This window comes from Apiospora hydei (genome assembly GCF_038363865.1).
Source record: "Apiospora hydei strain CBS 114990 chromosome Unknown utg000004l_segment0_segment0, whole genome shotgun sequence".
Lineage (NCBI taxonomy): Eukaryota > Fungi > Ascomycota > Sordariomycetes > Amphisphaeriales > Apiosporaceae > Apiospora > Apiospora hydei.
The window spans coordinates 8,026,308-8,052,999 of record NW_027117363.1 but is presented as its reverse complement, the minus strand read 5'-3'; the positions used below and the strand labels follow the sequence as shown (position 1 = coordinate 8,052,999).

Genomic DNA, 26,692 nt, shown 5'->3' with positions numbered 1-26,692 from the left:
TCTGAAGTACATGCGCAGGAGTGTTGGGCAGCTGGATATCGAACTATGGTTTAGGCTTCGTAGAATCTTCGCAACCGTCACCTGTATCTGCGTATGTACATGTTCTATGGAATAGTTACCGAGCCAAGCTTGCGACGCTATTACCGAGGCCAACTGCATGAAAGTCATCAAGACGTCGACTATAGCACCTATCTGAAGCACTTCGATACCACCTGTTACGACCCCTTATTCCCCGGTCAGCATATTGTTCAATGCCCGAAACCACACAGCCGGAGACTCGCGAAGGACGGACAGCGGTCGGGCTGCGCGACCATGTTGACACAGTGTCAACCAGTGATTTCAGGCCGTGTCTTCCCCTGAGGCCTTTGTGTTGTTTTTTTCTTTTTCTTTCTTTTTTTCGATACACGCTGTCCTGTCGTACTTCCGAGCACGGCGAAAGGTGGATAATATTTCGAATGCCGATGCAAGTACAGGAAGCGGACACGCGTATCACCTACGAATCCTCGGCGAACTAACCTAAACCGGGCTCCCTCTTCAACCGGTGAACAGCTTTCGTTCATGATATTTTCTTACTTACAGCATTCCACATCATCGCTGCCGGATCTATCTATTCTTGATACATTATGGGGAATCTGGGTGTAAGTACTACGATGGAGCCATGATTACCGACGGCGCGGCGCGATCTGACCGGCCTGGAAGCCTGGGCGGTCGTTGACTCACACTGGATTACCCCTTAGGCCCAGCACGGGTTTTCGCCAGTCAGTCACTTGCGCCGTGGAGCCTGGCGCAGTATCACTCGTATAATCTACCCTCCTATTACAGGTTCTGCTTGGGTGAGGAGAAGGCTTGGTAGGAAGATGTACATCCAATAACTGACTGCCCGTCCGTATCGCAGGTAAAAGAAGGCTCGCTGCTTGTGGCACGTTACTATGACTATGTGATACTGACCAAAACGGTCAGGTAGCACGGTGTTGGTAAATACTGTCTGCACGATGCTGCAGCCAAGCCTGAGTCTCACCTATTTGTCGAGATGCAGAAGCGTGCCACTTGCGAGTTCCCTTGTTGAGGCAGACTAGCATAGTCGTAGGGCCCCAAGTCTCGGCCGCTGCTTAAAACGACAATCTATGACCCTTATCCACTACTATCATACGCGATGGCTAATAAGCTGGGTATCACGGGTCTAACCAGGGCGGGTTACATCTGCATACGCGAGTCTCTTATTTTCCATTCTTCATTTTTTCTTCAACGTGAGCGTTTTCTTCTCGTGATATAACAGCGACAAGTGGGGGCTTCAAATCAAGATCCGAGGGCGTGGGAACACCAAAACTGCTACCTTATTACTCACCGGCCGGTCTACTGGCGTCACGTCTTTGCTCGTGATAAAAAGGGATTTCCAGATCCAACTCGGCCTTGCGCAGGTTTCACGACTCCGGAGGAGATGCTCGATCAAGCTGGCAGAGCCCCGAGCCTCGAGCGTCATCAAACGTCATGGCCAATCAGGACGCGTTGGCTGCTGGAGGAAGCTGACTGTATCCCATGGACTGGGAAGACCAGCATGCAAGACATGATTGGCTTCAGGGCGGCAATCCCGGCTCCGAATTTTACATGACGAAACGCCACAGCTGAAACTCGGTCTCAATCGGGCCAAAAGATCAGGATGCTAAGACTAACCGCACCGAACTGCTCACCGGATCAGGACATCAACTGGCGCATAGAGTTCGAGACTACCGTAGCGATAAGAAACCACCAGCTCAGGTGTTTGGAAATGCACGTACCTTCGAGGCCGGCCGGCCGCGCATTTAGCAGTGGAATGCGATCTTGCCGCGATAATTTGGCAATGAAGCGTGACCCGCCTGTCGCGGCGGATGAAGACAAACATTGTTTCAGCTTGATTGCTTGCTCGGGTCAGAGTCGAGCTCACCAGACTGGACTGGACTGGACTGGGTGCTGGACTTGCATGTCACAAACCAGACCGAGGAGGGGACTCTGGAGGGCAGCGGAGCTCACTCGGGGAGGGGAGCACTGAAATGGAGAGTCGACGGCACCTTAGCAGCCGTCTCGCGGTTTATCCCCTCTCCAACCGACCCTGGACAGGTCTATACCTACAGAACCGCTACTGCAACTGCGCGGCAGCAGCTACCGATGGAGTCCACGGGAGGTAGTACCAGGCCACGAACTGGTATGCTAACAAGCTCAATCCACAGATGACCAGTGCGACGTGCCCATGTGACTCAGAAGGCCTCTGATTCATCAATAGGAGGCCGTAGAGTCCAAGACAGATGTGCAGCAGAGTTAGGTAAAGGATCAGGTTGGCTGTTGGGTGAAATGGAAATAGACATGCTGCTGCCGCTGCCGCTGCTACCTGAGATGGGTTGAGAGTGGGTGTGAAGGCCGCGGACGGGGCAGAAGACTGGGGTCGATGACAGACATTTGGGGAGGAGCTCTGGGAGCTGCCTTGGAGGTCACTTTGAGCAATCGACTACTTGCAGGCTACCTGGCCCGCCATTGGCCTCTGCGCCCCCTGTACAGCCTGTAGTGCCCCTGTAGCCCCCCCTCTCTAGCCCTCTGGAGGCCCTGTAGCCCACCCTGTAGGCTGTAGCCCCCTGTCGGTGGGTCATTGGAGCCCATCCAGCTGACTTGAAATGGCACAGACTCCATCTGCAAATCATGGGAAGCCGTTGGCCCCATCTGCAATCTGCGGGTCCCGCCCAAGCGCCCATCTCGCCCAATAAACCCGCTTGACAGGAGAGCATTCCCAGATGCGACTTGTTTCCCTGCTCTCCCCCTGTTCCTGTTCCCCTTCGACTAAAACCCGACCAGGGGTCGCAGCATCTTCGTTTCGATGGAGGGCGTGGCCAGAGCATGGCATCCCTCCCTCTTGTGCCGCTCGCTTGGCTGCTGCGCTGCGAGGGACCCCCTTTGCCCAGATTCTAAATATTGCCCATGGCCGACCGATCTGGCACTGCACGCACCCAAAGCACGCAAGGCCCGGCCGCCTACAGCGTGGCCTGCCTCCCACCTCCCCACAAAGTAACCCTTCCCTTCCCTTCCCCGCTTGCCCTGTGCTGACGGGAGGCAGTGTGGCTTGCGTTGGTGCTCGGTGCTCGGTGCATCCTCAACCTCTGAATGGGTGGGTTGGCCAGCCTCAAGTCGGAACGGGCCAGGCCCATTGGTAGGCCACCACTCCATGGCGAGACGGCTAGCCACATAAGCACTCAGAGTCGGGTCAGTGCTGGCTGATAACCAGAAAGTGCCGTGATTCCATTCACAGGCCTCCCCGGTCTTGCTCGCCCATTCACTTCGATCGGAGACCGCTCCACCACCCCTCAGCTTCCTCTGTGAACGCCAGGCAGCCTGCCAACTCTGCTTTGCCCGTTACCATGCGCGCCATGCGGGAGACCCCTTGTTACCCGCTCTTGCAGGTGTTGCTGCGTCACATTGGCCACTCTGCAGCCTACGATATAAGGTATGTTTCGCCTTGCCCACATCTCCTCGCTATATTCCGATGTCGCCACCCGTCTGGCTTGTGCGCTTGGGGATATACCAAACCGTACATATTGTAGGCGGGGAAAGACATACGTTGTTTAGATGAACCGGTGCACCTTGACCCCATCCGCACATCGCAGGCGGCCACCGCGTGATGCGCCGAGGTTTAAGGTCAGTGACGATGCCCGGAAGCAGCTCTGGAGCCTTTTTGGGTTCCTCAGCCGCTACGCCTCGTTGAAGGGTGACACGGCATTCGGAAAGATCCAGTTGACTTGAACACAACATAGTCTGAAGATTAGCGACAGTCTTCGAAGTTTCAACCTTGTGTGAGTGATACACGGCAAGACTGCCGACTAGCGGAAACCAGTTTTCTAGGTAACCAAGGAAAGACATTCGGAATACCAGCATGCGAACTTCGGAGCGCCCCCTTACCTGCGCCTACTTGTACACGCACTGCAAGCTTGCGAGTGGGTATAGCCAGAGATGCTACGAACTTGGGAGTGCTCTGGTACGATTGGCATGTCGCGCCTAACTGCAGACGTTGACATGACGGTTAACTGACATATGCATCTGATCTCGGTTCGAGATGCTACTGCCAAGTTAGTATGTCCGTCACCGGATCGACCCTCTGTGGGCTCTCTTATCGTACAGCACCTTCGGCCCGCTTGTCCATCTAAGAAGCAAGCGCATGATACTTAACTGGCGTTTGGCGGTCTAGTCAACCTGGGCCTTGGCAGGTTAGCATACCGGGCAAATCCCTACCTGGGTAGAGGATAAGCTAGTACACGCTAGACACCTTGATTATCTGAAGTGCGTGAACCTTGGGACCTTGATTGCCCTCGGAATTACCAAAAATGTCGAGTGTCTCAGAGACTATTATCGCTGACTATGCTTCTTACCTGAGTTTGTCGCTTAAATAAACTCGCCCGGTGCTGTGTTGCTATGTAAACCTATATACATACTACTCTATTTTTGGCAAGCGACTGCTTTCAGCCGATCCGATCTTCGCAGGGCTTGTTTTGGTTTGCTATGGGAATAAACACGGACTCTCGTCTCGTGTGCAAAGATGACAGATGGGCAATATGGGTGAATTGGCCGGCAGAAGTGCGAGGTACGCGCAGATCACATGGGGGCTGGGGTTCACAGGTTTGAAACATGCATTCCTATGAAGATGTCATTGTGTCGGTCGAAGCGGCTCGAATATCGCGTCGTATCACGACATGCATGGGATCATCCGCTAGGCTTGGGCTATGTATTACTCATATGTTTGTGCTGCTGGTGTGTGGAGTGTCAGATTTCTGTACGTACATATGTGCCTCGGAGTAGATAATAAGGTCGCAAAGCGTTGGGTACTACATACATCCCGTTAGGCACAGCATCTAGGAACATGAAATGGCTGTATGGACGGGACAGAGAGATAGATGCACTTGAAAAGGTATGCGGTGGATATACGGGTCCCTGCTGTGGTTTATATGCAGTGGCTAGTATAGGTGAGCAAACAAGCACTCTGGTATTCGATAGTTAATTGATAATACCTTACTATAAGGTCCTAGGGCTCCCTTGGCCCAGAATATCGGGATTCACAGTGAGTCAAGTATGTACTTTTATGTTGGATGTACTCCAGTATTCAGCTTAGAGTAGATGAAGAGTACATTGCCTTTAACGAGGACCAACTCCTCAAGTTGCCCGCCTGGTGGTGGGTGGCGTCACACCCAAAATCAACCCCGCAGAAGGGTAAATTGCTGACTGCTGCTGCTTAGCTGCTGCTTACCTAGGCGTTAGCAGGTAAGCGGTACGTACTTTACTGATTGATTAGGTACTGATAGCGGGTGGCGGCTGATAAGAGCTCAGTTTTGAATGTTTCCACTTCTCCAATGCGGGTCTCTGATTCGTGGGTTTGACGCGTTTTCAACCTTCTGTCGCATCAAAGACCATTTTTCAGGCGTCTAGAGCTTCACCTGCATTGATTAATCGACCCGAATCGCAGGGTCAACGTAATATAGAGCACGACGTCGGATAGCCTTGATTGTGGTCATTTGATATCGCCCAAAATGACCAGTCTCAAGAGATCGTTGGAGTCCGAGCAGGACTCTGCGAATTTCTCCAGCAAGGTCTACGTCCGCTCGACCAAGAGCGGCAAGGTCCAGAAGATTGTCCGCGAGGTCTACCTACGACAAGATATCCCCTGCTCGTCCAAGATATGCTCGAAATGTCGAAACACGGCTCCCGCCAACGCTGCTGGCGTCGGTAAGTTCTTTTCACCCTTCACCTGCTTGTCCGTTAAACCCATCTAACGCCGTCATAGTGAGCCCGTTCGTGCTGTCCGATAAGCCTGCAGGAACCAAGGAGTATCCTCAGGGCCATTATCTGGTGCCAGACACCAATGCCTTGCTGAATGCTATGGATTTGTTTGAGCAGAGCACCGCCTTCTATGATGTCATTATCCTGCAGACCGTCCTGGAAGAGCTGCGCAACAGGTCATTGCCTCTCTACAACCGTCTCATCGGCTTGACCAAGAGCGAGGACAAGCGCTTCTACGTTTTTTTCAACGAGTTCAGACTCGAGACCTACGTTACCCGGGAGGAGGGCGAGAGCATCAATGACCGCAACGACAGAGCCGTGCGGCGCGCGGTGCAGTGGTACAACTCGCACTTGGCGCAAACGAAGAGCAAAAAGCTGCCTACCGTGGTCATGCTCACCGACGACAGAGGCAACATCGAGAAGGCCCAGGCAGAGAAAACCCCGGCTACCCGTCTTCGAGACTATGTTGGCGGCCTAGAGAATGGGGAACGACTACTAGATATGATTGCCGAGTCTCAGGAGAAGGGAATTTCCAGAGATAAGAAGGCTGGAGACTTCCTTTATCCTGAGCACTTCAGCCTGTCTAAAATGATGACGGGTGTCAAGAACGGCATGCTCCACCAGGGCATCTTCAACGTGTCACCATATAACTATCTAGAGGGGCTCTATCAAGGTCCCGGCGTTCCCCAAGGCGCTAATTGTCCTTGGCAGAGACAACATCAACCGGGCTGTCGACGGTGACGTGGTTGTAGTGGAAGTCTTACCAAAGGACCAGTGGAAGGAGCCTTCCACTAAGATCATCGAGGAAGAGACTGTGACCAAGAACGAGAATGCGGATGGCGACGAAGGCGAAGACCTTGTGACAGAGAAGGAGCGACGCGCTCTCCAGGAAGAGGTCAAGAAGACACACAGCACAAGTACCGAAGGACGGGCACAGCCAACAGCAAAGGTCGTCGGTGTGATCAAGCGCAACTGGCGCCAGTATGTGGGCCACGTCGACCAGTCCTCAGTCAGCCAATCCGCAAAGCAGGGCCGGAAACAAGAGTCTGTCTTCTTGGTCCCTATGGACAAGAAGATCCCCAAGATCCGAATCCGGACGAGGCAAGCTGGAGAGCTTCTGGGGAAGCGAATTCTCGTTACCATAGATTCATGGGACCGAGATTCAAGACACCCGATAGGCCATTTCGTACGCTCGTTGGGAGAGCTAGAGACCAAGGCAGCCGAGACCGAGGCGTTGTTGCTCGAATATGATGTCCAATACCGTCCGTTCCCTAAGACAGTGTTGGACTGTCTCCCCAAAGAAGGACATGACTGGAAAGTACCGGCAAGCACAGATGATCCGGGCTGGAGAGGCCGAGAGGACCTTCGTCCTCTCCTCATCTGCAGTATCGATCCTGTTGGCTGCCAAGATATCGACGACGCTCTACACGCAAGGCCTTTACCGAACGGTAATTACGAAGTCGGCGTTCACATTGCCGATGTCTCGCATTTCGTCAAGCCGAGCAACGCCATGGACCATGAGGCTAGCATTCGTGGAACGACAGTTTATCTTGTGGACAAGCGTATTGATATGTTGCCGATGCTCCTGGGAACAGACCTTTGCTCCCTGAAGCCCTACGTCGAGCGGTACGCTTTCTCCACTCTCTGGGAACTAAACCCCGACGCCGATATTGTGAATGTGCGTTTCACCAAGTCGGTCATCAAGTCTCGGGAGGCTTTCAGCTACGAACAGGCGCAATTGCGTATTGACGATGCGTCCCAACAAGACGAATTGACTCAAGGCATGCGGACCTTGCTCATGTTGTCCAAGAAGTTAAAGCAGAAGCGCATGGACGCCGGTGCTCTGAGTCTATCCTCGCCTGAAGTCAAGGTTCAGATGGAGTCCGAGACCTCGGACCCGATTGACGTGAAGACCAAGGAGCTGCTGGACACCAACTCCCTGGTCGAGGAGTTCATGTTGCTCGCCAACATCAGCGTGGCGGATAAGATCTACCAGTCGTTCCCGCAGACGGCGATTCTGCGCCGCCATGGCGCGCCGCCCAAGACCAACTTTGACGAGCTGTCCAACCAGCTCAAGATCAAGCGCGGGCTGGAGCTGCGCTGCGACTCGTCCCGCGCGCTGGCCGACTCGCTCGACGCCTGCACCGACCCCAAGGAGCCCTTCTTCAACACGTTGATCCGCATCATGGCGACGCGCTGCATGATGAGCGCCGAGTACTTCTGCGCCGGCACCCAGGCCTACCCGGAGTTCCGGCATTACGGTTTGGCCTCGGAGATTTACACGCACTTCACCTCGCCCATCCGCCGGTACGCCGACCTGGTGGCCCACCGCCAGCTCGCCGCCGCCATCGACTACGAGCCCATGCACCCGGCCGTGCGGTCGCGCGGCAAGCTCGAGGCCGTCTGCAAGAACATCAACGTGCGCCACCGCAACGCGCAGCTCGCGGGCCGCGCCTCGATCGCGTACTACGTCGGCCAGGCCCTCAAGGGCCGCGTCGCCGACGAGGAAGGGTTCGTCATGAAGATCTTCAGCAACGGCTTCGTCGTGCTCGTGCCCCGCTTCGGCATCGAGTCCGTCATCCGCCTCCGCGACCTCGCCGAGCCCGAGCCCGAGAGCACCTTTGACGCCGAGAACTACGTCCTCAAGACGTCGGGCAGCCGCGAGCTGTCGGTCGAGCTCTTCCAGAAGGTCGTCGTGCGCATCAGCGACGCCAAGGACGAGGCGACGGGCAAGAGAGGGGCCAAGATGGTGTTGGTCAAGGTTATAGGCTGAGATTGAATGGACGGACTTCGCACTTAAGTAATGATGCGAGGTTTTAAGGAATTAGATAGGGTATTTAAAAAATGTATTCATGCTATGGGCCGTTATATGGTACCATTTGAGTTGTTTCTCATTATTCAACAACCGAGTCTCGCTAGAACTACAAAACACTGGTCATGACAATTCGCGCTGTTTCCACCAGATGGCTATCTCCGAGTCCATTGAGATCAACCGGAGTCCATCAATATTTGTCCCTGGTCGTCGCTTGGGCCTGGAAGGTGCGCTGGAATATGTTTTCTAGTTGCCTGGTTCCTGATGCCACGTTGTAGTCGCTTGTAGAGACGCAGACGTGTGACAGCGGGAGAACCATGCTCAGGGGCTCTTTGCACTCCCTTCTTGAAAGCCTTCTGGGACCCCTATAATCTTCCGTTCCAGGACCCTAAGGGGCAGAGTTCTCTTCACCGCCCGGGGCCATAAATTGCACACGCACCAAGCCAGGTTTAGTCGCCTTTCTGATATTGTGTGATTTTTGTTGTTTCGCGTGCCTGGGATTATTTTCATCCTCTTCAAGCATCGGAGTCGTCGCCGTTATCCAGCGCCTCGTCGTCCTCGCCGGCATTTTCGCGCTCCTCCATCGCATCTTGCATCTCTTCCTCGGAGTCCTCGTCTCCCTCCTCCTCGTCCTGGTTCGCCTCGTCCCCGTCTTCTTCCTCGTCCTCTTCATCCACCTCATCCTCGGGCTCCGTGTGACCACCGGCCTCATCGTCCATGTCCATCTGGGAGTCCTCGCCGGGCGCACCGCCCGTCTTGGCCTTCTTAGACCGCGGCTGTTGGTCGGAAGAGCCCGCCTCTCCGGCACCGGCGGCGCCAGCAGCAGAGGCCGTGGAGATGTCGCCTACATCCGTGACGCCTTCCGACGTTGCATTGGACACCATTGAGGCGTTGGGGTCGGCTGGGAGAGGCAGACCTTTCTTGGCGGCGGCTACGCGGCGGCGATAAGTGTTACGTTTTGTGGTGCGCGTTTCGTTGAATTCTGTTAGGGGTTTTCCCCTACATGTTAATGACATTGCTCCACGGACACGATTTCTCCCTGTTCCTCTTCTCCACCAAGGAGTAGAGGGTGTTATGTAGCGGCAGTAGAAATGACGAGGAGGGCGTACTCTTGAACTCAGCTTGCAGCCGATCGCGGAATTGACCATATTCGATCTGGTCCAGGGCCTCGAAGACATCGTCTGGCAGTATGGTCTTCTTGCCTGAATGCAGGGTTTGTTCGTTTGCGCTGCGCGAAAGCAACGTCAGTACACATCACACGCACGATAGCTATAATCCAAATCTTTCGGCACACCAGGCTGTACGTACGCGCTTGCTAGGTGGTTGATGAAGACGGTCGCGCTCTTGGTCATGGCTAATATGGCATTGGCCTGGATCTGCGTATTGGGCGGAAGCACGCCCTTGGCCAGGCGCGTGATGATGGATTTCCGGAAGGTTGAGGTCCTGTTTAAGCTCGGTCAGTACCCTCTTCTTGCTCTCGGTAGTTTGGTTACATTTTCTTCCTTCCTCGTTCGGCTCGCAAGTGGTGGAACGGGGCAAGGCCCAGGGCATTCCAGGAAAGTCGTACCTCGATAGCGATAGTATCTTTACTACTGTCGGCTCCTCCTTTCTTGTCCGAGGGCGGCGCCGACTCGCTCGGCCGGTCCGTGTCCATCTCCTCTACTGGCGTTGCTGACGATGCCATGGTGTTCGGAGCGGCGGCCGGGGCGAACATGGGGTGGAATTTGGGTGTCGGTGTGCGAGCTGCTGTTGCTGGGGCGGGAATGGTGTGGGCAAAGGGCGGTTGGATTCCGTGTTGGAACGAGTTCGGCGTCGGCTCTTGTGCTGCTGCTGCTGCGTCTTGGTGGTCGTCGGCGAGGACGAACGTGGCCAGAGACACGTTCTCGTTCCGTCTAGTAGCAGCAGAAGAACGGGGATCGCTTTTACGCGGCATGGCGTCGAGAGAAGCGCAAGAGGGTGGATAAAGTACCTGACGTGACCAAGCCCAGGCCCTGGGAAAAAAGACTTAGGTCGGTCGCGTTGCGGATCCGGAGCCAATCACGATGTCGAGCTTTGCTGGGTTATTCCCAAGTCAGGAAACGAATGGTGGAGACGAAGACGAGTGTACATACACCTGCACCCGTACGATGGAAGTCTCAAACTGGTTGTCGTTGAAATACAGTCAGAATTGGATATGCAATCGTGTGGATGTCTGTCTGATCGTGAGTCCTGTCGTCGAGGGGCTATGAATTTTTCAACTGCATATTTTGTGACAGACGGCAAGGGCGAATTGATCATTTGTTGGACGGTTTTCTTTTTCGTACGACGTTGGGTTTTGGCAAGTACCTCTTAGCCTCTCAAGTGCTTTTTCTTGCTCCTGCCCACATGCATCATTGATGTACTTTCCGTATGCGTACGGCGCGGCAGGTACTTGCCTCAAAATCCATTTAACCAAAAACGCGGGGCAGACGCGTCTCGACTTACAGGAGAAGAGCTGGACGCGTTAATAGGTTACTTGAACAGAATATGCCCTGCTTGAGAATGCACGTTTTGGTTCCTCAAAACGTGCAGGAACCAAAAGATGCACGCTTTAGGTTGATCTCTAGTCCAACCCTAGGCAATGTCTGTTCAAGATACATCTTTTGGTCATTACATACAATCTAAACACCCCCGATTATGTTATATCCGGCATGAAGCGTGTTACACCTACAACTCTCAAGACATGATGCTCCAGTGGCCGAGGATCTCGACAACTGCCGTATATCTCATCGCAGAGTTCACCATCTACATGCATTTCGCACCTTGAGGGGCCCTCTCTGATGACGCAAATATTTACAACAACTCAATTATTCTCAAGAGCCGAGCCAAGCGGGAAGGAAAAACGCAAGCTCCTGACCAAGTCGCACGCAGCTCGCGCGCACGTCCAGCATTTTCAGGGTCCCCGAGACCCGCCCCGGTTTCTGGTACGGCGGAGCCCCGGAGAGGTATGTAATATATGTAACCTCGCTCGTCCAGCGCGGCAAGCAAACTGCCTCTTTCTCTCTCTCTATCCATCTCGAACCCGCTGCGTTTTGCCCATCGTTCCATTTGGTCCCCTTTCTGACCTCACTTGGCAAAGGGAGTGGCACCACCCCTGGTCTCGGTGAGAGGGGAAAGGGAGGGGGGGTTGTTTCCCAGAATCCGGGTAGATATGCACGGAATCTTATGCAAGGCTTGATCGTTCCCGTCTTCTGCCGCATGGGACCCTGCGACCCTGGGCTGCCTCGCTTGTCTGTTGGATACCGAGAAGAGAAAGTGTAAGCTTATCTCTCATATCTAGCTGTTTCGCCTTGCGTTTCATACCCACGTCTTGGTGTATTCTGCACATCTCTACTAAATACCGGGGTCCAAATTTCTTCCTTCGTGCCTGATTTCTCGTCCCGTAATTTGGAGTTGGGCTTTGATATCACTGACGGATGGCCCCGTCCGTATCGTCAGTAATGGATCTTTCACAAGCACAAATGGGAAAGTACACCGGGAGGGCCCAATATATGAAGTGGTAATTGGGAGCGGCAGATCGCAAGTGCGTCACCTCGTCTCCCTTTTCATTGACTATGGAACAATATGTCATCATCCATGCCGTGTAAGTAAGTAAGCAAGTACTTGAGTAAGTAAGAATGGGTTTTCTCCCCCACCAGGACTGTATCTAACATGATCGCTCCCTTGGTCCAGCAAGCCCGGACATGGCAATCCTCCAAGAATATAAGCTTCTTTCGTTCCAGCTCCTGTGTCAACAGCAAAGAAAGTTCCGAGACCTCACGAAGAAGGTACTGAGTGAAGTAAGTGGTGGCAAAAAAATAAAACATATAAAGACAGTAAGAAAATGTGGGGTATATCCTCCTATGCAACTCAAATCGTAATTTGGTCCTTTGCAACTCCATTGAAATCCCTAGTGTAGTATATAAGAAGAAGAGTGGTGGTAAGAGGTGTCTGTATGTACTGTCTAGTACTATCGCGCAAGTCCAAGGGGGAATGGTTGCTTGAGAAATAAAAAGGGAAAAGGTCCCTCAGGGCCTAACGGGTCGAATCTGTGGCAGGCTTGTCCGCCTTGGTGAAGGAAAACGGTATGAAGGTAGGTCGTTTCGGGTCTGTCATCGAGGTCGTTCGTCAAGCAGCCGTCATGCCCGGAGGTTTCGTTGCCCAGAATCTAGAAAATCCCCTGTTCACCTTCCAACCGTTCTAGTGAACCGGGTTGAGGTGTTTCAAGGAGTGGCACGGGCCTGAATCGGACCGGGGCCAGCCAGAAAAGCATGGCTAAATGGCCGTAATTCCCGGGGGTTACATGCTGAGCCGCAATCCCCAGGTATGAAACAATTGTAATCATTGTTCCCCGCAGTCATCTTAAATACAAAAGGAAATTGGGTGCAGATGCATCTCAACCGATGGCCCGCCCTATCTCAGTACTATGCAGAGGAGGGGGCGAGAGCCCGTTGAAATGATCTGGTTCGTTAAGGTTGCTCAATGACATCCGGGGCGGTATTGTCGATGACGAATATATCCTAGACGACGTGGTCCTGGTGATGGTGTTATGGGCCTCAGTTGATGGTCGCGGTGACCGTGGAATTCCCGTGTTGTCGCCGTGCCATACATCGCCAAAGCTCCGCATGCTGTTGCTTCTGGAGCTCCGTGTCCGCATGTTACCACTGGTGGGTGGCGGCGCGCTTGGGAGCTTGTGTAGCCTTGACGGTTGCCGTTTGGGGGCCGGTAGAAACGGGTCATCTCCCGGGATTGCCTGATCCGTCAACCCGGATCTGGCATTGGGAGCTTTGGCTAAGATAACACTTTGCGGCGATTGGGGCAGGTCCATGCTCTGCCTTTGGATGAACGACCTTGGTGATTGGGCTATCGAATCGAAGGATTGTTTCCCAAGAGGTTGTTGATATTGGATGAGACTTGGAGTCTGGCTGGGGGTTTTCTTGTGCGTATGCCCCGTCGAGTCCTGTGTCGTCGAGTTTCGCGTCGTGTAACGTCCTGCACTCTTTTCACTCGCAGTCCTGTTGATTTTCCAGGTCGCAATCTCATCGTCGTGAATGGGCGTAATACCGCGGTTGAACAGCGGTGAGCGTCTGCGTCGATTCCGTAGGAAAAAATACAACGCTATCGCTATCACGGCAACCCCCACTACCGACAGGACCGTACTAAGGGTAATCACCAACGTGCGGTCGTTGGCCGCATTATCGTTGTCTGCTGCCATAGGATCAGATACTGGCGACTCTGACGGCGAAGCAGATCTCCCCAGAGCCGTGGACGAAATAGAAGTTGAGGTTGATAAAAGTGACGCAGATGTCACGAGTCCAGTCGTGGACGAAAACCCAGTAGAAATATACAAAGGTGGCGATGCAATGAGTACTGTAGAAGAAGCGGGCTCGGCAGTAGTCAGAGTGATTTGCGTCGTTGTTCCAAATGGAGTCGTCGTCACCTGTGTCAACGACTGAGTTTCCTGCACCACCGTCGTCGTAGCCTTGGGCGATGTAGTCGTCTTTCCGACAACTTTGATTGGTGATGGTAGTGGCGGCGAAGGCGGCGGCGGCCTATCTGGAGCCGGGTTGATGACTGGTGAGGCTAATCCTGGTCTTGGTCTCGAGCCTGGTCTACCTGGGCCTCCAGCACCTCCAGGTAAGACTTTGGCCGTAATATTGGTTCGGTGTCCTTCAGAACAGTTAGTATATAGTCCACAAGCAGTATGACCGCTCCGCTGCTATCAGTTATACAGACCATGATCGCCGCCGTGGTAGTATTCCGTAGCCGAAGCCCGTTCGACGACGCCTGCTGAGAACAGTGAGAACACTGCCATGACTCGCTTTGAGTTGACCTTCACAAGTCGTCCCAAGTAGACGTCATGCCATCAAGGCAGATGGTCGTAACAGGTTGCGTGTGAACGGGGAGAAACGGCAGCTCAAAGTAGAAATAGAAAAACCACGAGGGTCATTCCCTGCGGACATAGGTAGGGGAAGGGCCTGCCTGAAAATCGCGATGGTGAAGTCACAAAGGAAACACTGGGGTCAACTAACAGTATGGTTCATAAAGCTTTAGGCTATAGGATCGAAGAGGATGGCGAGAATTGCAGACTTGTCGGTTCTCTATGGAGCCCGTGGTGAAACTGGGCGCCGCAAGGACCGTACTCCTGTGATGAAAGGAAGGGCAGGCGTCCTCTGCATTATAAGTCGAACGGGCTAGCTCGATAGCAGCAGTGGAGCGAGCCGACGAGAGCTTGCCCGCAGCTCGAGTGTGAGTAGGTAGGTAGGTAATGTGTGACGGAAGCGCGGTTTTCCTTGGCTGGGAGGGACGGCAGTTGTAGCCGTTGTTTGGCCTTGGCTAGGGGATTGGTTGAACCAGAGCTCGAGATTCCCAGTTTCGGACGATGGAAGAGCTCTTGTTCGTGCGGCACAGAAATAGCTGGGGGGAGGATTCACTTAAAGTGTCCAAGGAGGGTGCTTGGTCGAAATAATGCTAAAGCACCACGATGGAGCCCTGGGGTGGTGGCTTGTTTCGAAGCATTCTTCACGAGGCTTGCCCATTGGGCGGAACCCAAGCTGATTATGAATGACCTGGCAGAGGCATCCCTGACCGAAGAGCTGCGGGCGATCACTGCGGTGTGATCGGACATTCAATGACAGAAGCAACATTAAACATGGACAGGGTTGTATCCGCATATACAAGGTGGCCCAGGGATGTCTGCCCCATCTTCCTCGTGGGCCAGCCTGTCCAGTGCAGATTCGGTGCCTGTGCCTGAGGAGGACCACCACGAAGCGGGAGAAGCTTGAAGGTGGGGAGCGCGTTCGGCTAGGGAGTGGTTCACTTCGCCCAACCTTGAAAGGTAGGACATGCAGACATGTTGCTATTCGTATGCTACTGCTAGTGCTGAGCAGCAGCAGCAGAGCCTGTGCGGTGCGACATGCGTGGCATGCCTGTCGCGATGAGTCCGGTCCTTTGCGTGTCCTTTCTAGGACCAACCCTAACGTGATGGCCGGGGCTCAGCTCTGCTTCCAGGGAACCCAAGGAACCCAAGGAAGCAGTCGAACCAGTCGAAGGACCAGTCATCGTGTACAAGGTTTGGACGGTGCCAGGTGTTTTGTCACATCCGAGCCTGCGAGCCTCAGGCCATGGGCGTCGATTCGCCAGAGGCCAGGCACAGAAACCAGAGGCTTGGAAGGGCCAGGAACGAATGGGAGCTGCAAGAGCAGCTTTTGCTCGTTAGTGACTTTACTGACTTGCATATTGTGGTGGGGTGGGAGGCGTGAGAAAATAGCTGGCTGGCAGGGATGTTGGGATGCTAGGCTGCTAGGCTGCTGGGCTGCTGGGCTGCTGGGCTGGTAGGGGTGGCCGGCAAGCTAGCAGTAGCTTCAGCGAAGAGGAGGGTCCTGGCGAATGACAACGATGGAATGGCTTTTCCCATCCGGTTCGAAACACGGCCAGCGCCCATCGGCTGCAATGGTTCGTGCCTGGATTACTGATACAGTACCTATCGATAAGTTCGCGATATTAACATCTCTCATAAGCATAATTATCCGAGGCCACTAGCCCGTCAGTTGGGCTGCTCTGCTTCCTGGGACAACAGATCGCGGATGGCCCTAATGGATACCACTCACATCATCGTCGTCAAGATGATCTGAGGTCGATATCTTACATTTGCCTAGTATAGGAAGTAGTTAGGCCTAGAAGCTCGGAATCGGACTGCCCCGAGATGCCACCACACACGAATCGAGAGTTACATTGGTGTGCATGAGACTCGCATGCCCACGCCCAAAATCTGCGAACCTATGTTATGTACCTAGCATGACATGGCATGGCATTGTGTAGCTCTGTAACCTAACATCGTACCGTGTTGCGTCTTTTCTTGGATCCACGGCCAGTCAATCGCTGTTGTTGCCGTGTTGTTGTTTTTGTCTCTGGGTGATCTGCGTTTGCTTGACCTTGAAACTTACCGACAATCGTCGTGATCTCACCGCACACCAAGTTGCATGAAGGAAGCCTGTCAGATGTTCGGCGTGGACAACCGCGATTGGGTCCAACGCGTGGATGGCTTCCTTCTCCCGGCCGAGCAAGTCTCACCTCTTCAAGCCACCTCCGATCGTGTGTCAATTTGAGGAGGCTTACGAGATACCTACCTAGATGGCGCTGCTGCAAGGTACCTGACAACACACATGGCCGACCAGAGTCAGACCTGCATCAAACCCAACCGGGCTTGCTGCTGGGGGTGGTGGCTGGCAGAGTTACGGTGTACGATAACATCACCGAACGTGGTGTGCTACCAATTGCATTGAATTTCGTCAAGAGAGAGCCCAGAACCGTTCAACGGTCCATCTCCGATAGATTGTAACACATCACGCACAGAAATAAGCAAAAGAAAAAAAGGCAAATCGACCATCTCATCATCGTCACGACCACCTGCCACCCTGACTGGGTAGGTAATTTCCTGACTTCCCAACCCCTGTCAGCCCAGCCGACCCTCGTGATCGACGGGCAGTGCTACCCAAAAAGTTCGACCTCGCCAAGACTTTTTCGGCTGTTTTGGGTCATTGATGTTCGGCTTGCAGCAACCGACCTCCAGATCCCGAACCCGTACCTGTCTGTGTGTCTGTGAAAGCCTCTGCTTTGTCTTACAGTAATAAGTCAATCACGACTTCTGACATGTGGCAGGTGGCTGGATAAGATAAGATGTCTTCAAGAAATATGCAAGATGATATGCAACGCAGATTAACTCGGCTGGCCACTGCTAGTCACCCTCTGCAGGTGGGCATCTTAGCACATCGTTCATATAGATGTACCAATAGAGTAACTATGACTAACCATCGCCAACTATTGCGTCGCTACCAGCCATTCTCACCACTCACTGTCGGGTATCAGGAACCCGAGTATGAAGGACACGCGAAGGGATAAACAAGGGTATGTGATCGTGCTAGAATTGCATGCAGATGCGCGCACACCTGGATAGCAACCCAGATAAGGAATCAGCCGAGCGCGCCGCGAGCGCCTATGTTTGTGATCAGCGAAGTGTGTACACTGCAATACCATACAGCCGCACGACTCCCAATTGAGGTCTGATCAGTCTTGTTTCCGAATATGGCACCGCGGTGCAGAAGACGATGCACCCACTTTAACCCGTTACAGCGTGTTGCATATAGCACACCAGCCTATCACGGACGGCCAGGCTATGCATACTTACATACGTACTAACGAACATTGAGTTGCTGTCTCTTTCTTATTCCTTCTTTTCTTCCTGTCTCTCTTCATCCCACCATCTCGAAGGTTGAGACACTCATGGGTAGATGTTTATTAGCATCGACGCGGACAGCGTGTCTCATGAAAGACTTCACGCCCCGGTAATCACGACTTCGTGATGGAGGTTGCGATTCCGTATTACTAGCGACGCTGATGGTGTGGAGGTTACTGCCACATGACTGCCCATGCATGCATTCTTGCGCTACTGAAGTATGACAGGGACAGAGAGCATCGGAGAGAACCATATCATTGTGTGTGTGTGTGTGTGTCTTATAATCCTCTGCCCAGAAGTGGCTGGCCTAGCCGTCGCATTCGGGCAGTGGCTGTACGCAAATGCTCGAGAAAAGACATGCGTTATTACCCCGGACAGACAGGATGGAATTGCAGTGCGTATCATTGAAGATCGGCCGGCATCATCGGCGTTGTCGAGGCGGTCACGGCGTCTAGAGGTGCGGTTCTTGGTCCAAAAAAAGAACTCCCAAGACAATGGTATGCACGCCACCATCCGCATCGCTGTAACAGCAGCCGGCCGCCGGCGCAGAAGCGAAATGCAGAAAGACAGGGCAGCGCTTGCCTGCATCACAATACAACCTACTAACTAGGTAGGTAGGTAAATAATGCGCGGGTCAATTGATCACTCGCTTCACGGAGCGGCCAGGTAATAATTATGTATGTGTATCGCTGCCGCCCGCCTTATGTTACCGGTAAGTAGTAGATCGATCTATTGATGACTATGAGGTACGGAGTAGTTCCCGACCAACACTGAGGATTTTCATCTATGCGAAACGAGTATGGAGAATTTTATATGGGGACTTGCCTGCAGGGGAATCCCATGTTCGGATCGCACCTCGTGCCGAAACCCAACTGCTGTGGGTAGGCGGGTGGAGCTGGAGAAATCATCACCATTAACGGTTGTTAGGAGACGTTATTAGGAGCGACTAGGAGTACAGTAAGTAATGCGCGCCCGTCAACCATAAGTCAAAGTAGTTCCTCGCATGTCTTCTAACAAGCCGTCATGGTGTTTTGGTTTGACCCAGAACGCGGCACAACACACAGGGCACAAGGCAGCACGAGCGAGTCGTTACTTATTACTTGCCCTATTGGGCGACAGCTGTTAACCTTGCTACCCCTCGTAAAAATAAACTAGTCTTAGCAACACCATAATATATTAACCAGCCTATTTTATACTAATGTATAACGCATTATTATGCACTTATATAAAGCTTTTTTTAAGTTTATTTTAAGCTATTTTAAGTTAATTTCTAGTGTTTTAATATATTTATTAATTTATTTACTTATTAATTCTACTTTTTTTATTAACTTTAAGTCTTTTTCTTTTTATAGTATATTATTATAAACTTACTTAATAAAATACTATTTAATATTACTTTATTCTTTTTTAATTACTTTTATTATTTTACTCGATATTATTAATTATCTTTTAATGTAATATTTTATTATTATTATAACGCTTTAATTCTCGATTAAACTAGTTTTAAGGCATTAAGGTATATTTTAATATAATTCGATGTAATATTTCTCTTTTCACGTTATTTTTTTTAATTAATACGAATTATCTTTATCTTTTTATAATATATACTTAATAAAGTCGAACTAAATATTAACTTCTTTAAAAACTTTTTATAAAGCCTCTATATACGTGCTATTATTTATTTTCCCGTTATTATTTAAATTAACGTGGTAAAGTTAAAGGTTAAACTTAAAATTATAATTAATAGTAATTAATATATAAAAACGTTAATATTATAAGGGTTACTTTTTTAAAAATCCTCTTTATTAATTAATTTCCTTTTTTTATTAGTTTATTAGTATTAATAAACTTTTTTTTAAACACCTCTTTTTACGCGGCTATAAAAATAACGTTTTTTAATATTAAGTTTATTTTATTATAATTTAAAGCCGATTAATATACTACGGTTTTTTTTAACGCGGTTAACTAGCTCTTTAAGGTAATTAAAATGTTATTTATTAAGGATAATTATATAGTTTTTTAGCTTTTTAATTACCACTTTTAATTTTAATACTTTTATATAGCTTAATTTTATCGCATTTTTCTCGCCTTCTCATCTTAATTATCTTTCTTTTTTTCGAATCGATTATACTACTTAAAATATTTAGTTACCTTTTTACTAATAGTTTACTCGCTCGTTTTTATATATACGTTAATATTAATAATGATTTTAAGCTACGATTAATATATTAAGTTATATATTTAATTAATAATACCGGTTTACTTAATATCCTTTATATATTAATCGATTAATTAAACCTTTTTAAGAGTAAATAAGCGATTTATAATCCTTTTAATAATACTTTATTAAAAGCCTTAAGAATTCTTCCTCTTTTAAAAATTATTATAAAAAGTATAAGAATTGAGGTTAAAATAATATTAAACCGTAAAGGTATTTTTATAATTAAAAACTAAGTCCTTTTTAATTAAATTATTTACTTTAAACTTAAATTTAATAATAATATAACTAGTAACGTGGTTTATTAGTAAGCGGGATATATTATATACCGGGATACTTTTCCGACCGACTATACTTTTTAAATTTTAACACGTTTTAATTCTATAATTATAATACTTAATCTTTTATTAGAAGAACGGATCGATTTAGCGATTTAAACGACGCGAAACCCCGTAAAGCATATTAGTTAAAGAGCTGCTACGAAAGCCTTTAATATCTCACGAACTTCTTTAAACTACCGATTTTACGGCCGACCTTCACAACGCGAAATCGGACACTTTCGACGAAAATTAAATCCGATTAAAAAAGAGGTGCTTTATAATTATATAATTAATTTAGATACCCGAGGGATACCTCTTAATATACTTAGTGTAAAAAATATAGCTAATCTCTTTACCGCGTCGCGCGGCGGCGAACGCGTTGGCAAGCACTAGGTTAAGCGATTTATTAACCGTAACCTAGACTTTAAAACTAGAATAAATCGTCGATACGATTACTAAAGGGCCTTTTACGAGGATTTAAACGTTATTTCCGGCTAGTTTAAGCTAGTCGCGAATATTAAGGTTAAATACGGCATCGTTAATAAAGACATGTATAATTTCGATAAAACCGGCTTTATAATAAGCATAATCAGGTTAACCCTCGTCGTAATACGCGCCGATCGGCGTGAGAAGGCGAAATCGGTTTAGCTTAGTAATCGGGAATAGTTAACGGCGATTAAATGCATTAATTTATAAAGCTAATATATCTCGCCGTTTTTAATTATTTAAGGCTAATATTACCTAGCGAACTAAGCTATTAAATACGATTTACCGGGTAACTAAGTAATTAAACCGACTTCGAATAATTAAATAAATAATAAAATAGGCTTAAATTAAATTAAATATTTCGATAAGTATACTAAGTCGCGAATAAAAAGTTTATATCGCTTTTTAATCCTCGACGGCCACGAAAGTTATATTTTAATCGAATTCGAGGTATACTATAAAAATAACGGCATTATTACGCTTAGTATGCCTCTTTACTTTTCTTATCTATTTTAACTATTAAATATAGTATTTTATTCGCTTTTAAAGCGCGCGTATTCGAAGAAAATCGAGCTATTTATTAAAACCTCGATTAATTATATTACGAAGCTCGAGTTTTTTTATCGCGTTTAAGGCCGCGTATTTTACTATTTTTATAGAAATTAATATTAAATCTAGATTTAGCGTATTTAGTTTAGTACCTTATAACCTTAACGAGGTAATTAATAAGCTAAATATGCGTCTTTAAATACTTACACTTAGCCCGTCGCGTTCGGGGACGGCTAGCACTTATAACTTTTAAACGCCGTTTAACCTTTAATAAATAATTAAGCACTCTTTTTTATTAAAAAAAGGGTGTTTACCTATTAAAAAAGCTCCCTAACACTAATTTTAAAAACGGTGAACTAAATAACGAAGGGTATATATATAATCGTGCATAAAATAACCCTTATAAAGAATTAAATACGCATATTACAAAGGCCAATTTAGCCTTTTCAAAGCGCCGGAGAGCTAAAAAATCGCGAGTCCAGCTTGGAGGAGCCCTTACAATTAAGGAATCTCGAAGGCTGCAGGACGAAAAGGCAAAAGGAAGCGGCCAGCGACTGATGAAGGCGAAAATGGTGGTTTATCGAAGAGGCGCGCGACGGGCGGCAGGCGCTGTGGGATCTGCGGCGAGACAGGCTATAATACGCGAACATGTGAAAAGGATATAAAATCGAGTAGCGAATCGGATAGCGAGTGAATTTAATTAATAAAGCGCGTTATAGTTAAATAAACTTATATAAAAGTGTCGAAAAGTGGAAAAAGTGTCCCGGTATGTAATATATCCCGCTTACTAGTAAACCACGTTATATTTTTAATATTAAAATAATTAAAAACGTCTCTTTTAATTACTTATTAAACTCTTTTATTAAAAAGGTTATAATAATTAAAAAACTTTACTATCCCTTTTATTTTAACTCGGCGTAAGGCATTATAATATATTTAACCCTTCGCCGTATTTATATTAACGTTACAATTAATACACGAAATTTACATCGTTTAAAAGCGCTTAAAAAATAAACTCGAAAAAAGAAAACATTAAAAAATACACTAATGTGTTATTATTTAATCAATTAATAAAAATATTACTAATAATATACTAATAAGCAGCTTAAAGCGGTGTGGTATTAAGTTAAAACTAGTTTAATCGTACGAGCTCTAGCCTTGGCAGGTTTCTTGCAGCAGGAAGAAGAAAACAAGGCCCGCTAACCGATGAGTGTCTCCAGACTCCTGGGCTGGGCAGCCCAGGCTCCCATGTTTAGCACAACTCACCGCCACTTTCGAGACAGACACAGGCAGGTGGCAGACAAAGAGAGAGGCAATTCAGCTTGACATTGCGCTACTGGCAACAATCGAAATGAGGGCGAGGTCTGACCCCCCCCCCGGAGCAAACCTCTCTCGTGTGTCCACCACTACCACGCCCCTTCCTTGGCCAAGCTGGCCGATGCCAGTTGGTGGTGTGGAGGGGAGCACAAGTACCCAGGTCTTGGACCGACGGCCTAAAAAAGGGCCAGTGTAGAGGATGGATGGATGGTCGCAGGCGGTTACTATCTTGTATCGTTTACCCTGTGCGAACCCAGCCGTGGGCTACCCAAGCTGCCTTCCGCGAGTCTTCGCCGCGTTGGCTACGTTTTCAAGCTACCGAAAGAAGACTTGCTCCAAATGCGGTGTCAACCCCGACGGGAATGACAGGTTGCTGCAAGCCCTGTCGCTAGAGTGGGTAACTAGGCGCGAGCGATGGCGCCGAAGCGTGCTTTTACCCCGGTTCAAGAGGCACGGAGGATTGACTATTATGTTGTCATGTCCGTCCTCAGGCTTTTGAAAGCATCAGCAGGTGCAAGTTGGTGTGTCAAATCCATTTCAGCCGCATAGCTGAAGATAGGATGCAAGTATGATCTTTCGGCAGTTCTGCATTAACTGCTCTGGATTACCCGGAGGGGAGGGGAGGGGGAGGGCATGCCGCCATCGCGTTTGATCCGGGGAGCCAATCAGCTTGTTCAATTGCTATTGCATTGAGCATCGCTGGTGTATAGACATCCGCCTCGTCAGCTTTGATGATCACACTCTGCAGCAGTGCGACCCTACTGCTCCGTAGGGGACGATAAGCTTCGATAATGGCTCAGCTAACTCTCTCTCTTCCGAAGCTACGAAGTTCATTTTAGGCCGCACCGCCGTCATGTGTTTGCACCTCGCTCGCTATCTAGTGTGGTGGCGTTTGGTCACCGAAACCACGGCAGTTGGGATCAGCAAGTCAGGTTCAGCTACAGGTCCATCCTTCTGATGAGGACGAACCCCCTGCATCGTTGGTGCAGTTGCGGACGGGTTAAGGGCGCTGCCGCTTTTGGCAGACTTGAAAGATAACGGCTACTGACTTGTCACATCAATACCTCAAAGCAGGTGTTGACTCAGTCACTGGTGAGAGCCTGGGGAGACATGGTTATTCTCCATTTCTTGCAAGTAATTACAGGAAACACCGAAGAGCACTCGCCTACGGGACGCCGAGAGCCCCGGTATCGTCAGAGGTGGCCATATCAGAGTCGGTTATGAATCGGTTATTATTTTGGCTTCGTCGTATCTGACGAATCATCTGGCCATTGACATCGGCTCGTCTCTTTAGGTCACTGCCTTCAAATTGAAGAGCCAAACGCCACTCTCGCCAATTGAAGTTGTTGTGAGTATGACACAGTAACAACGTCGGATTGCCTTGGAACTTGGAAACCATCGTCTTCGAATGCGACTGGACCCCCGCGAGGAAATTCAGTTGAGCAGTATAGTCCGTGTCTTAAGCAGTATTGGCGGCATTATGCATTGTATGTGTAAATTGGCTCGTCCAATCTTTGATCGTTGCTGGTACAAGGCTTCGGAGGGTTAACCAAAGCCATCGTAGATCCAGTTCCAGCGGACGGGCCTCTCGGCGAGCGAGGCTGCAGTCGAATTCTTCAACTGTTCCCGCAGATCATTTGACAGTGGTTCGACCCAAGCACCCTGTCGCCAATGGTGCAATTGGCAGTCTCCAGGAAATCGTTCTGCGCATTTACCCGCACTTTCTCGAAGCCTTGAAGAAAAATCGAAAATGACGAACCCACGCCCCAAGGGTCCTAATCTCCAGGCAGGGCCTTCTTTTCACGGATATGCCGGCTCATCATCACTACACGTACATAATGTAGGTAGGTAGGTATCCTTCGGGGGTTCTCGACATGAATGAGAACAGCTGGACCGAGCGACCATGTCGAGGCGTGACTGCTACCATACGCTGCAACGATGTGAAGTGAAGGGAGAATGCTGGCTTTCGGAATATGCCGTCTCTCGATATGGGAGGGTGTCATTGTCCTTTCGTGGACGGTGATAATTCTCCGGTGCAACCAACCCATTGGCTCGTGCTATCCCTGACGCTGATGACAGAACCTAATCTCCCCCTTCAAGTTACAACACGTGGTTTCGAATCTGCAAATTGCATCCATTTCCATGCGGTTTCGAGCTGCCGAAAACAACTTTATACGTAGAGCAGTCGCAAATCCAAGATACTCATATTGCGTGCTTGCAAAGTAAAGTGTGTCCTGGTAGATAATGAGACACTGATATTGCCGACGCTAGCCAACTTTGAACGTTGGGGATGGATGGGGAGAAATCGCGACCAACAATCTGCTATTGTTGGGTATCATGAAACTGGTATTTGCCTGCCAAGCATCGCATCGTAGCACTGCAGCTTTGGCATCTCGGCCCCAGATACGACACGCAGGGAAAAGGCGTGTGCGAGAAAGAACAGGAGGATACCGCGATTACCCGCTTATATCCCACTCCTCCTAGTCCTCCTGTCTGCCTACTTCCTCCTCTCTGCCAAACTGGATGGGGATTGGACCACCCATCTTCGAAATTGGATTTCTGCTATAGCGGCATGTTATTGACAGGGTAACTGACCAAGGTTTTTGCCCACGTTCGAGAAGGCCCTTTCATCTCCCCTTGGCTTTAACGGATATTTGTGGTTCACGTATGCGGCCAGGGTGGGCAGTTCGTTAGTTTAGTAGTAGTTCAACCCGTAAACCAACGACCGACAGTGAAGATGGCGATAATGGCTACCCGAAAGTGACCATTGCTTTGTTATTGGTCATCTACGGGAAGGCTGCACGCGGGTGGGTGTACAGATGTGTGTAGTGGTGGCTGGTAAAGAGTCGAGGGGCCCGAGCCCCCTTTTCTCTAACCTCCACACCACTCCCGTCTCTATTGTGGCGGACGCTCTCGTCATCATCTTGGCCTGGTCTGTCTTTCCTCGGCGAGTTGCTGCTGTAGCTATGCGGAGCCGCGAGCGACCTTGTTCAAACTCCCAGGCCCGGAATTCGCATGCTCCTTCTGGCGGAGAAACGAACCCCGTGACCCGCACGAGCAGGGGATCAAAGCAGCAGCAGCCAGCAGCAGCATTCACCATGAACCGCAAAAGCGGCGTGAGTGATAATGCCGTGATAGAGTCGACCCCTGAATCCCACGAGCTCTGCGCCTCTCTCTACTGGCCACGGCCACGATCTAGGTATTGATAATCGACCTTACGTGGCACAGCTGGCGACAAATATCAAGCATGCATGTTCTAGCCCAGCCCATCTTCCCAAGATAATCGGGTCTAGATCTGAAAGTTCCCCTTCCCAGAGAGCCCATTTGCGTCTGCCTTGGTCGATGGCATGTAAGTCGTGCATACGTAGGTGAGTGCTTTTGGTAAGAAGAGTATGCGGCTATTGCTTCGAAGTACGCAGGCCCTTCGCACAAACTGTTGTCCCTGCCTAACTGAGAAGGCTATCCATGTAGCCATGTGGAAACGGTCTTTTCTTTTTCCTACACGGCCCTCGAAAGGGGACGGATCCATCAGCTAAATCGAGTTTCGAAGACCGACGATGTTCAGAACCAAGGTGAAATATGAACAAAGTTGTTCCTGTGCCTCCCCCGCGAGTACACTCATCAAGTGGAGGCCACTGTCACTCGCTGCCTTTACCAAAGATGGGAAAAATAGAGTCTGCACGACATATTCCTTCTCGAGACGTCGCTGTGGGCGGGCTCTACAAAACGTATCACTTAGATGAACAGGTGTCGGCCCCGACACAACACACCCACCCAACCCCGTGCTGTCTGTGCCCATTGCATGTGTTTGGTTAGGATCACCGCCACGGATCAATATACACTCAGTGGATAGACGGAATGGATCCGGCGTAGAGAAGAGGCTCTGGCGTTTCTGTGTTTCGCAACCGGCAAATGCGGCGTGATGTTACGAAGTCCATACGGGCAGTGAACCCCAGCCACCTGCCCCTTGA

The 26,692-nt window shown here is 49.8% G+C and overlaps 4 protein-coding genes across 4 annotated transcripts; 2 read left to right on the top strand and 2 right to left on the bottom strand.

The window, feature by feature from the left end:
* Nucleotides 1–3,380: 3,380 nt before the first annotated feature.
* On the top strand, nt 3,381–3,762 carry PG997_005025 (uncharacterized protein; the record flags this gene model as incomplete). The annotated part of the gene is made up of 2 exons (XM_066809340.1): nt 3,381–3,466; nt 3,627–3,762. 2 exons carry the CDS (start codon nt 3,381–3,383, stop codon nt 3,760–3,762), a joined length of 222 nt encoding a protein of 73 aa, XP_066672958.1.
* Nucleotides 3,763–5,537: 1,775 nt separating this feature from the next.
* PG997_005024 (RNB-domain-containing protein) lies at nt 5,538–8,560 on the top strand (the record flags this gene model as incomplete). Its single annotated transcript, XM_066809339.1, has 3 exons — nt 5,538–5,733; nt 5,792–6,423; nt 6,446–8,560. The coding sequence occupies 3 exons, from the start codon at nt 5,538–5,540 to the stop codon at nt 8,558–8,560; spliced, it is 2,943 nt and encodes a 980-aa protein (XP_066672957.1).
* Nucleotides 8,561–9,114: 554 nt separating this feature from the next.
* On the bottom strand, nt 9,115–10,532 carry PG997_005023 (uncharacterized protein; the record flags this gene model as incomplete). Its single annotated transcript, XM_066809338.1, has 4 exons — nt 9,115–9,581; nt 9,709–9,827; nt 9,908–10,042; nt 10,132–10,532. 4 exons carry the CDS (start codon nt 10,530–10,532, stop codon nt 9,115–9,117), a joined length of 1,122 nt encoding a protein of 373 aa, XP_066672956.1.
* A 2,460-nt stretch (nt 10,533–12,992) lies between these two features.
* Nucleotides 12,993–14,411, bottom strand: PG997_005022 (uncharacterized protein; the record flags this gene model as incomplete). Its single annotated transcript, XM_066809337.1, has 3 exons — nt 12,993–13,683; nt 13,774–14,266; nt 14,333–14,411. 3 exons carry the CDS (start codon nt 14,409–14,411, stop codon nt 12,993–12,995), a joined length of 1,263 nt encoding a protein of 420 aa, XP_066672955.1.
* Nucleotides 14,412–26,692: the final 12,281 nt, after the last annotated feature.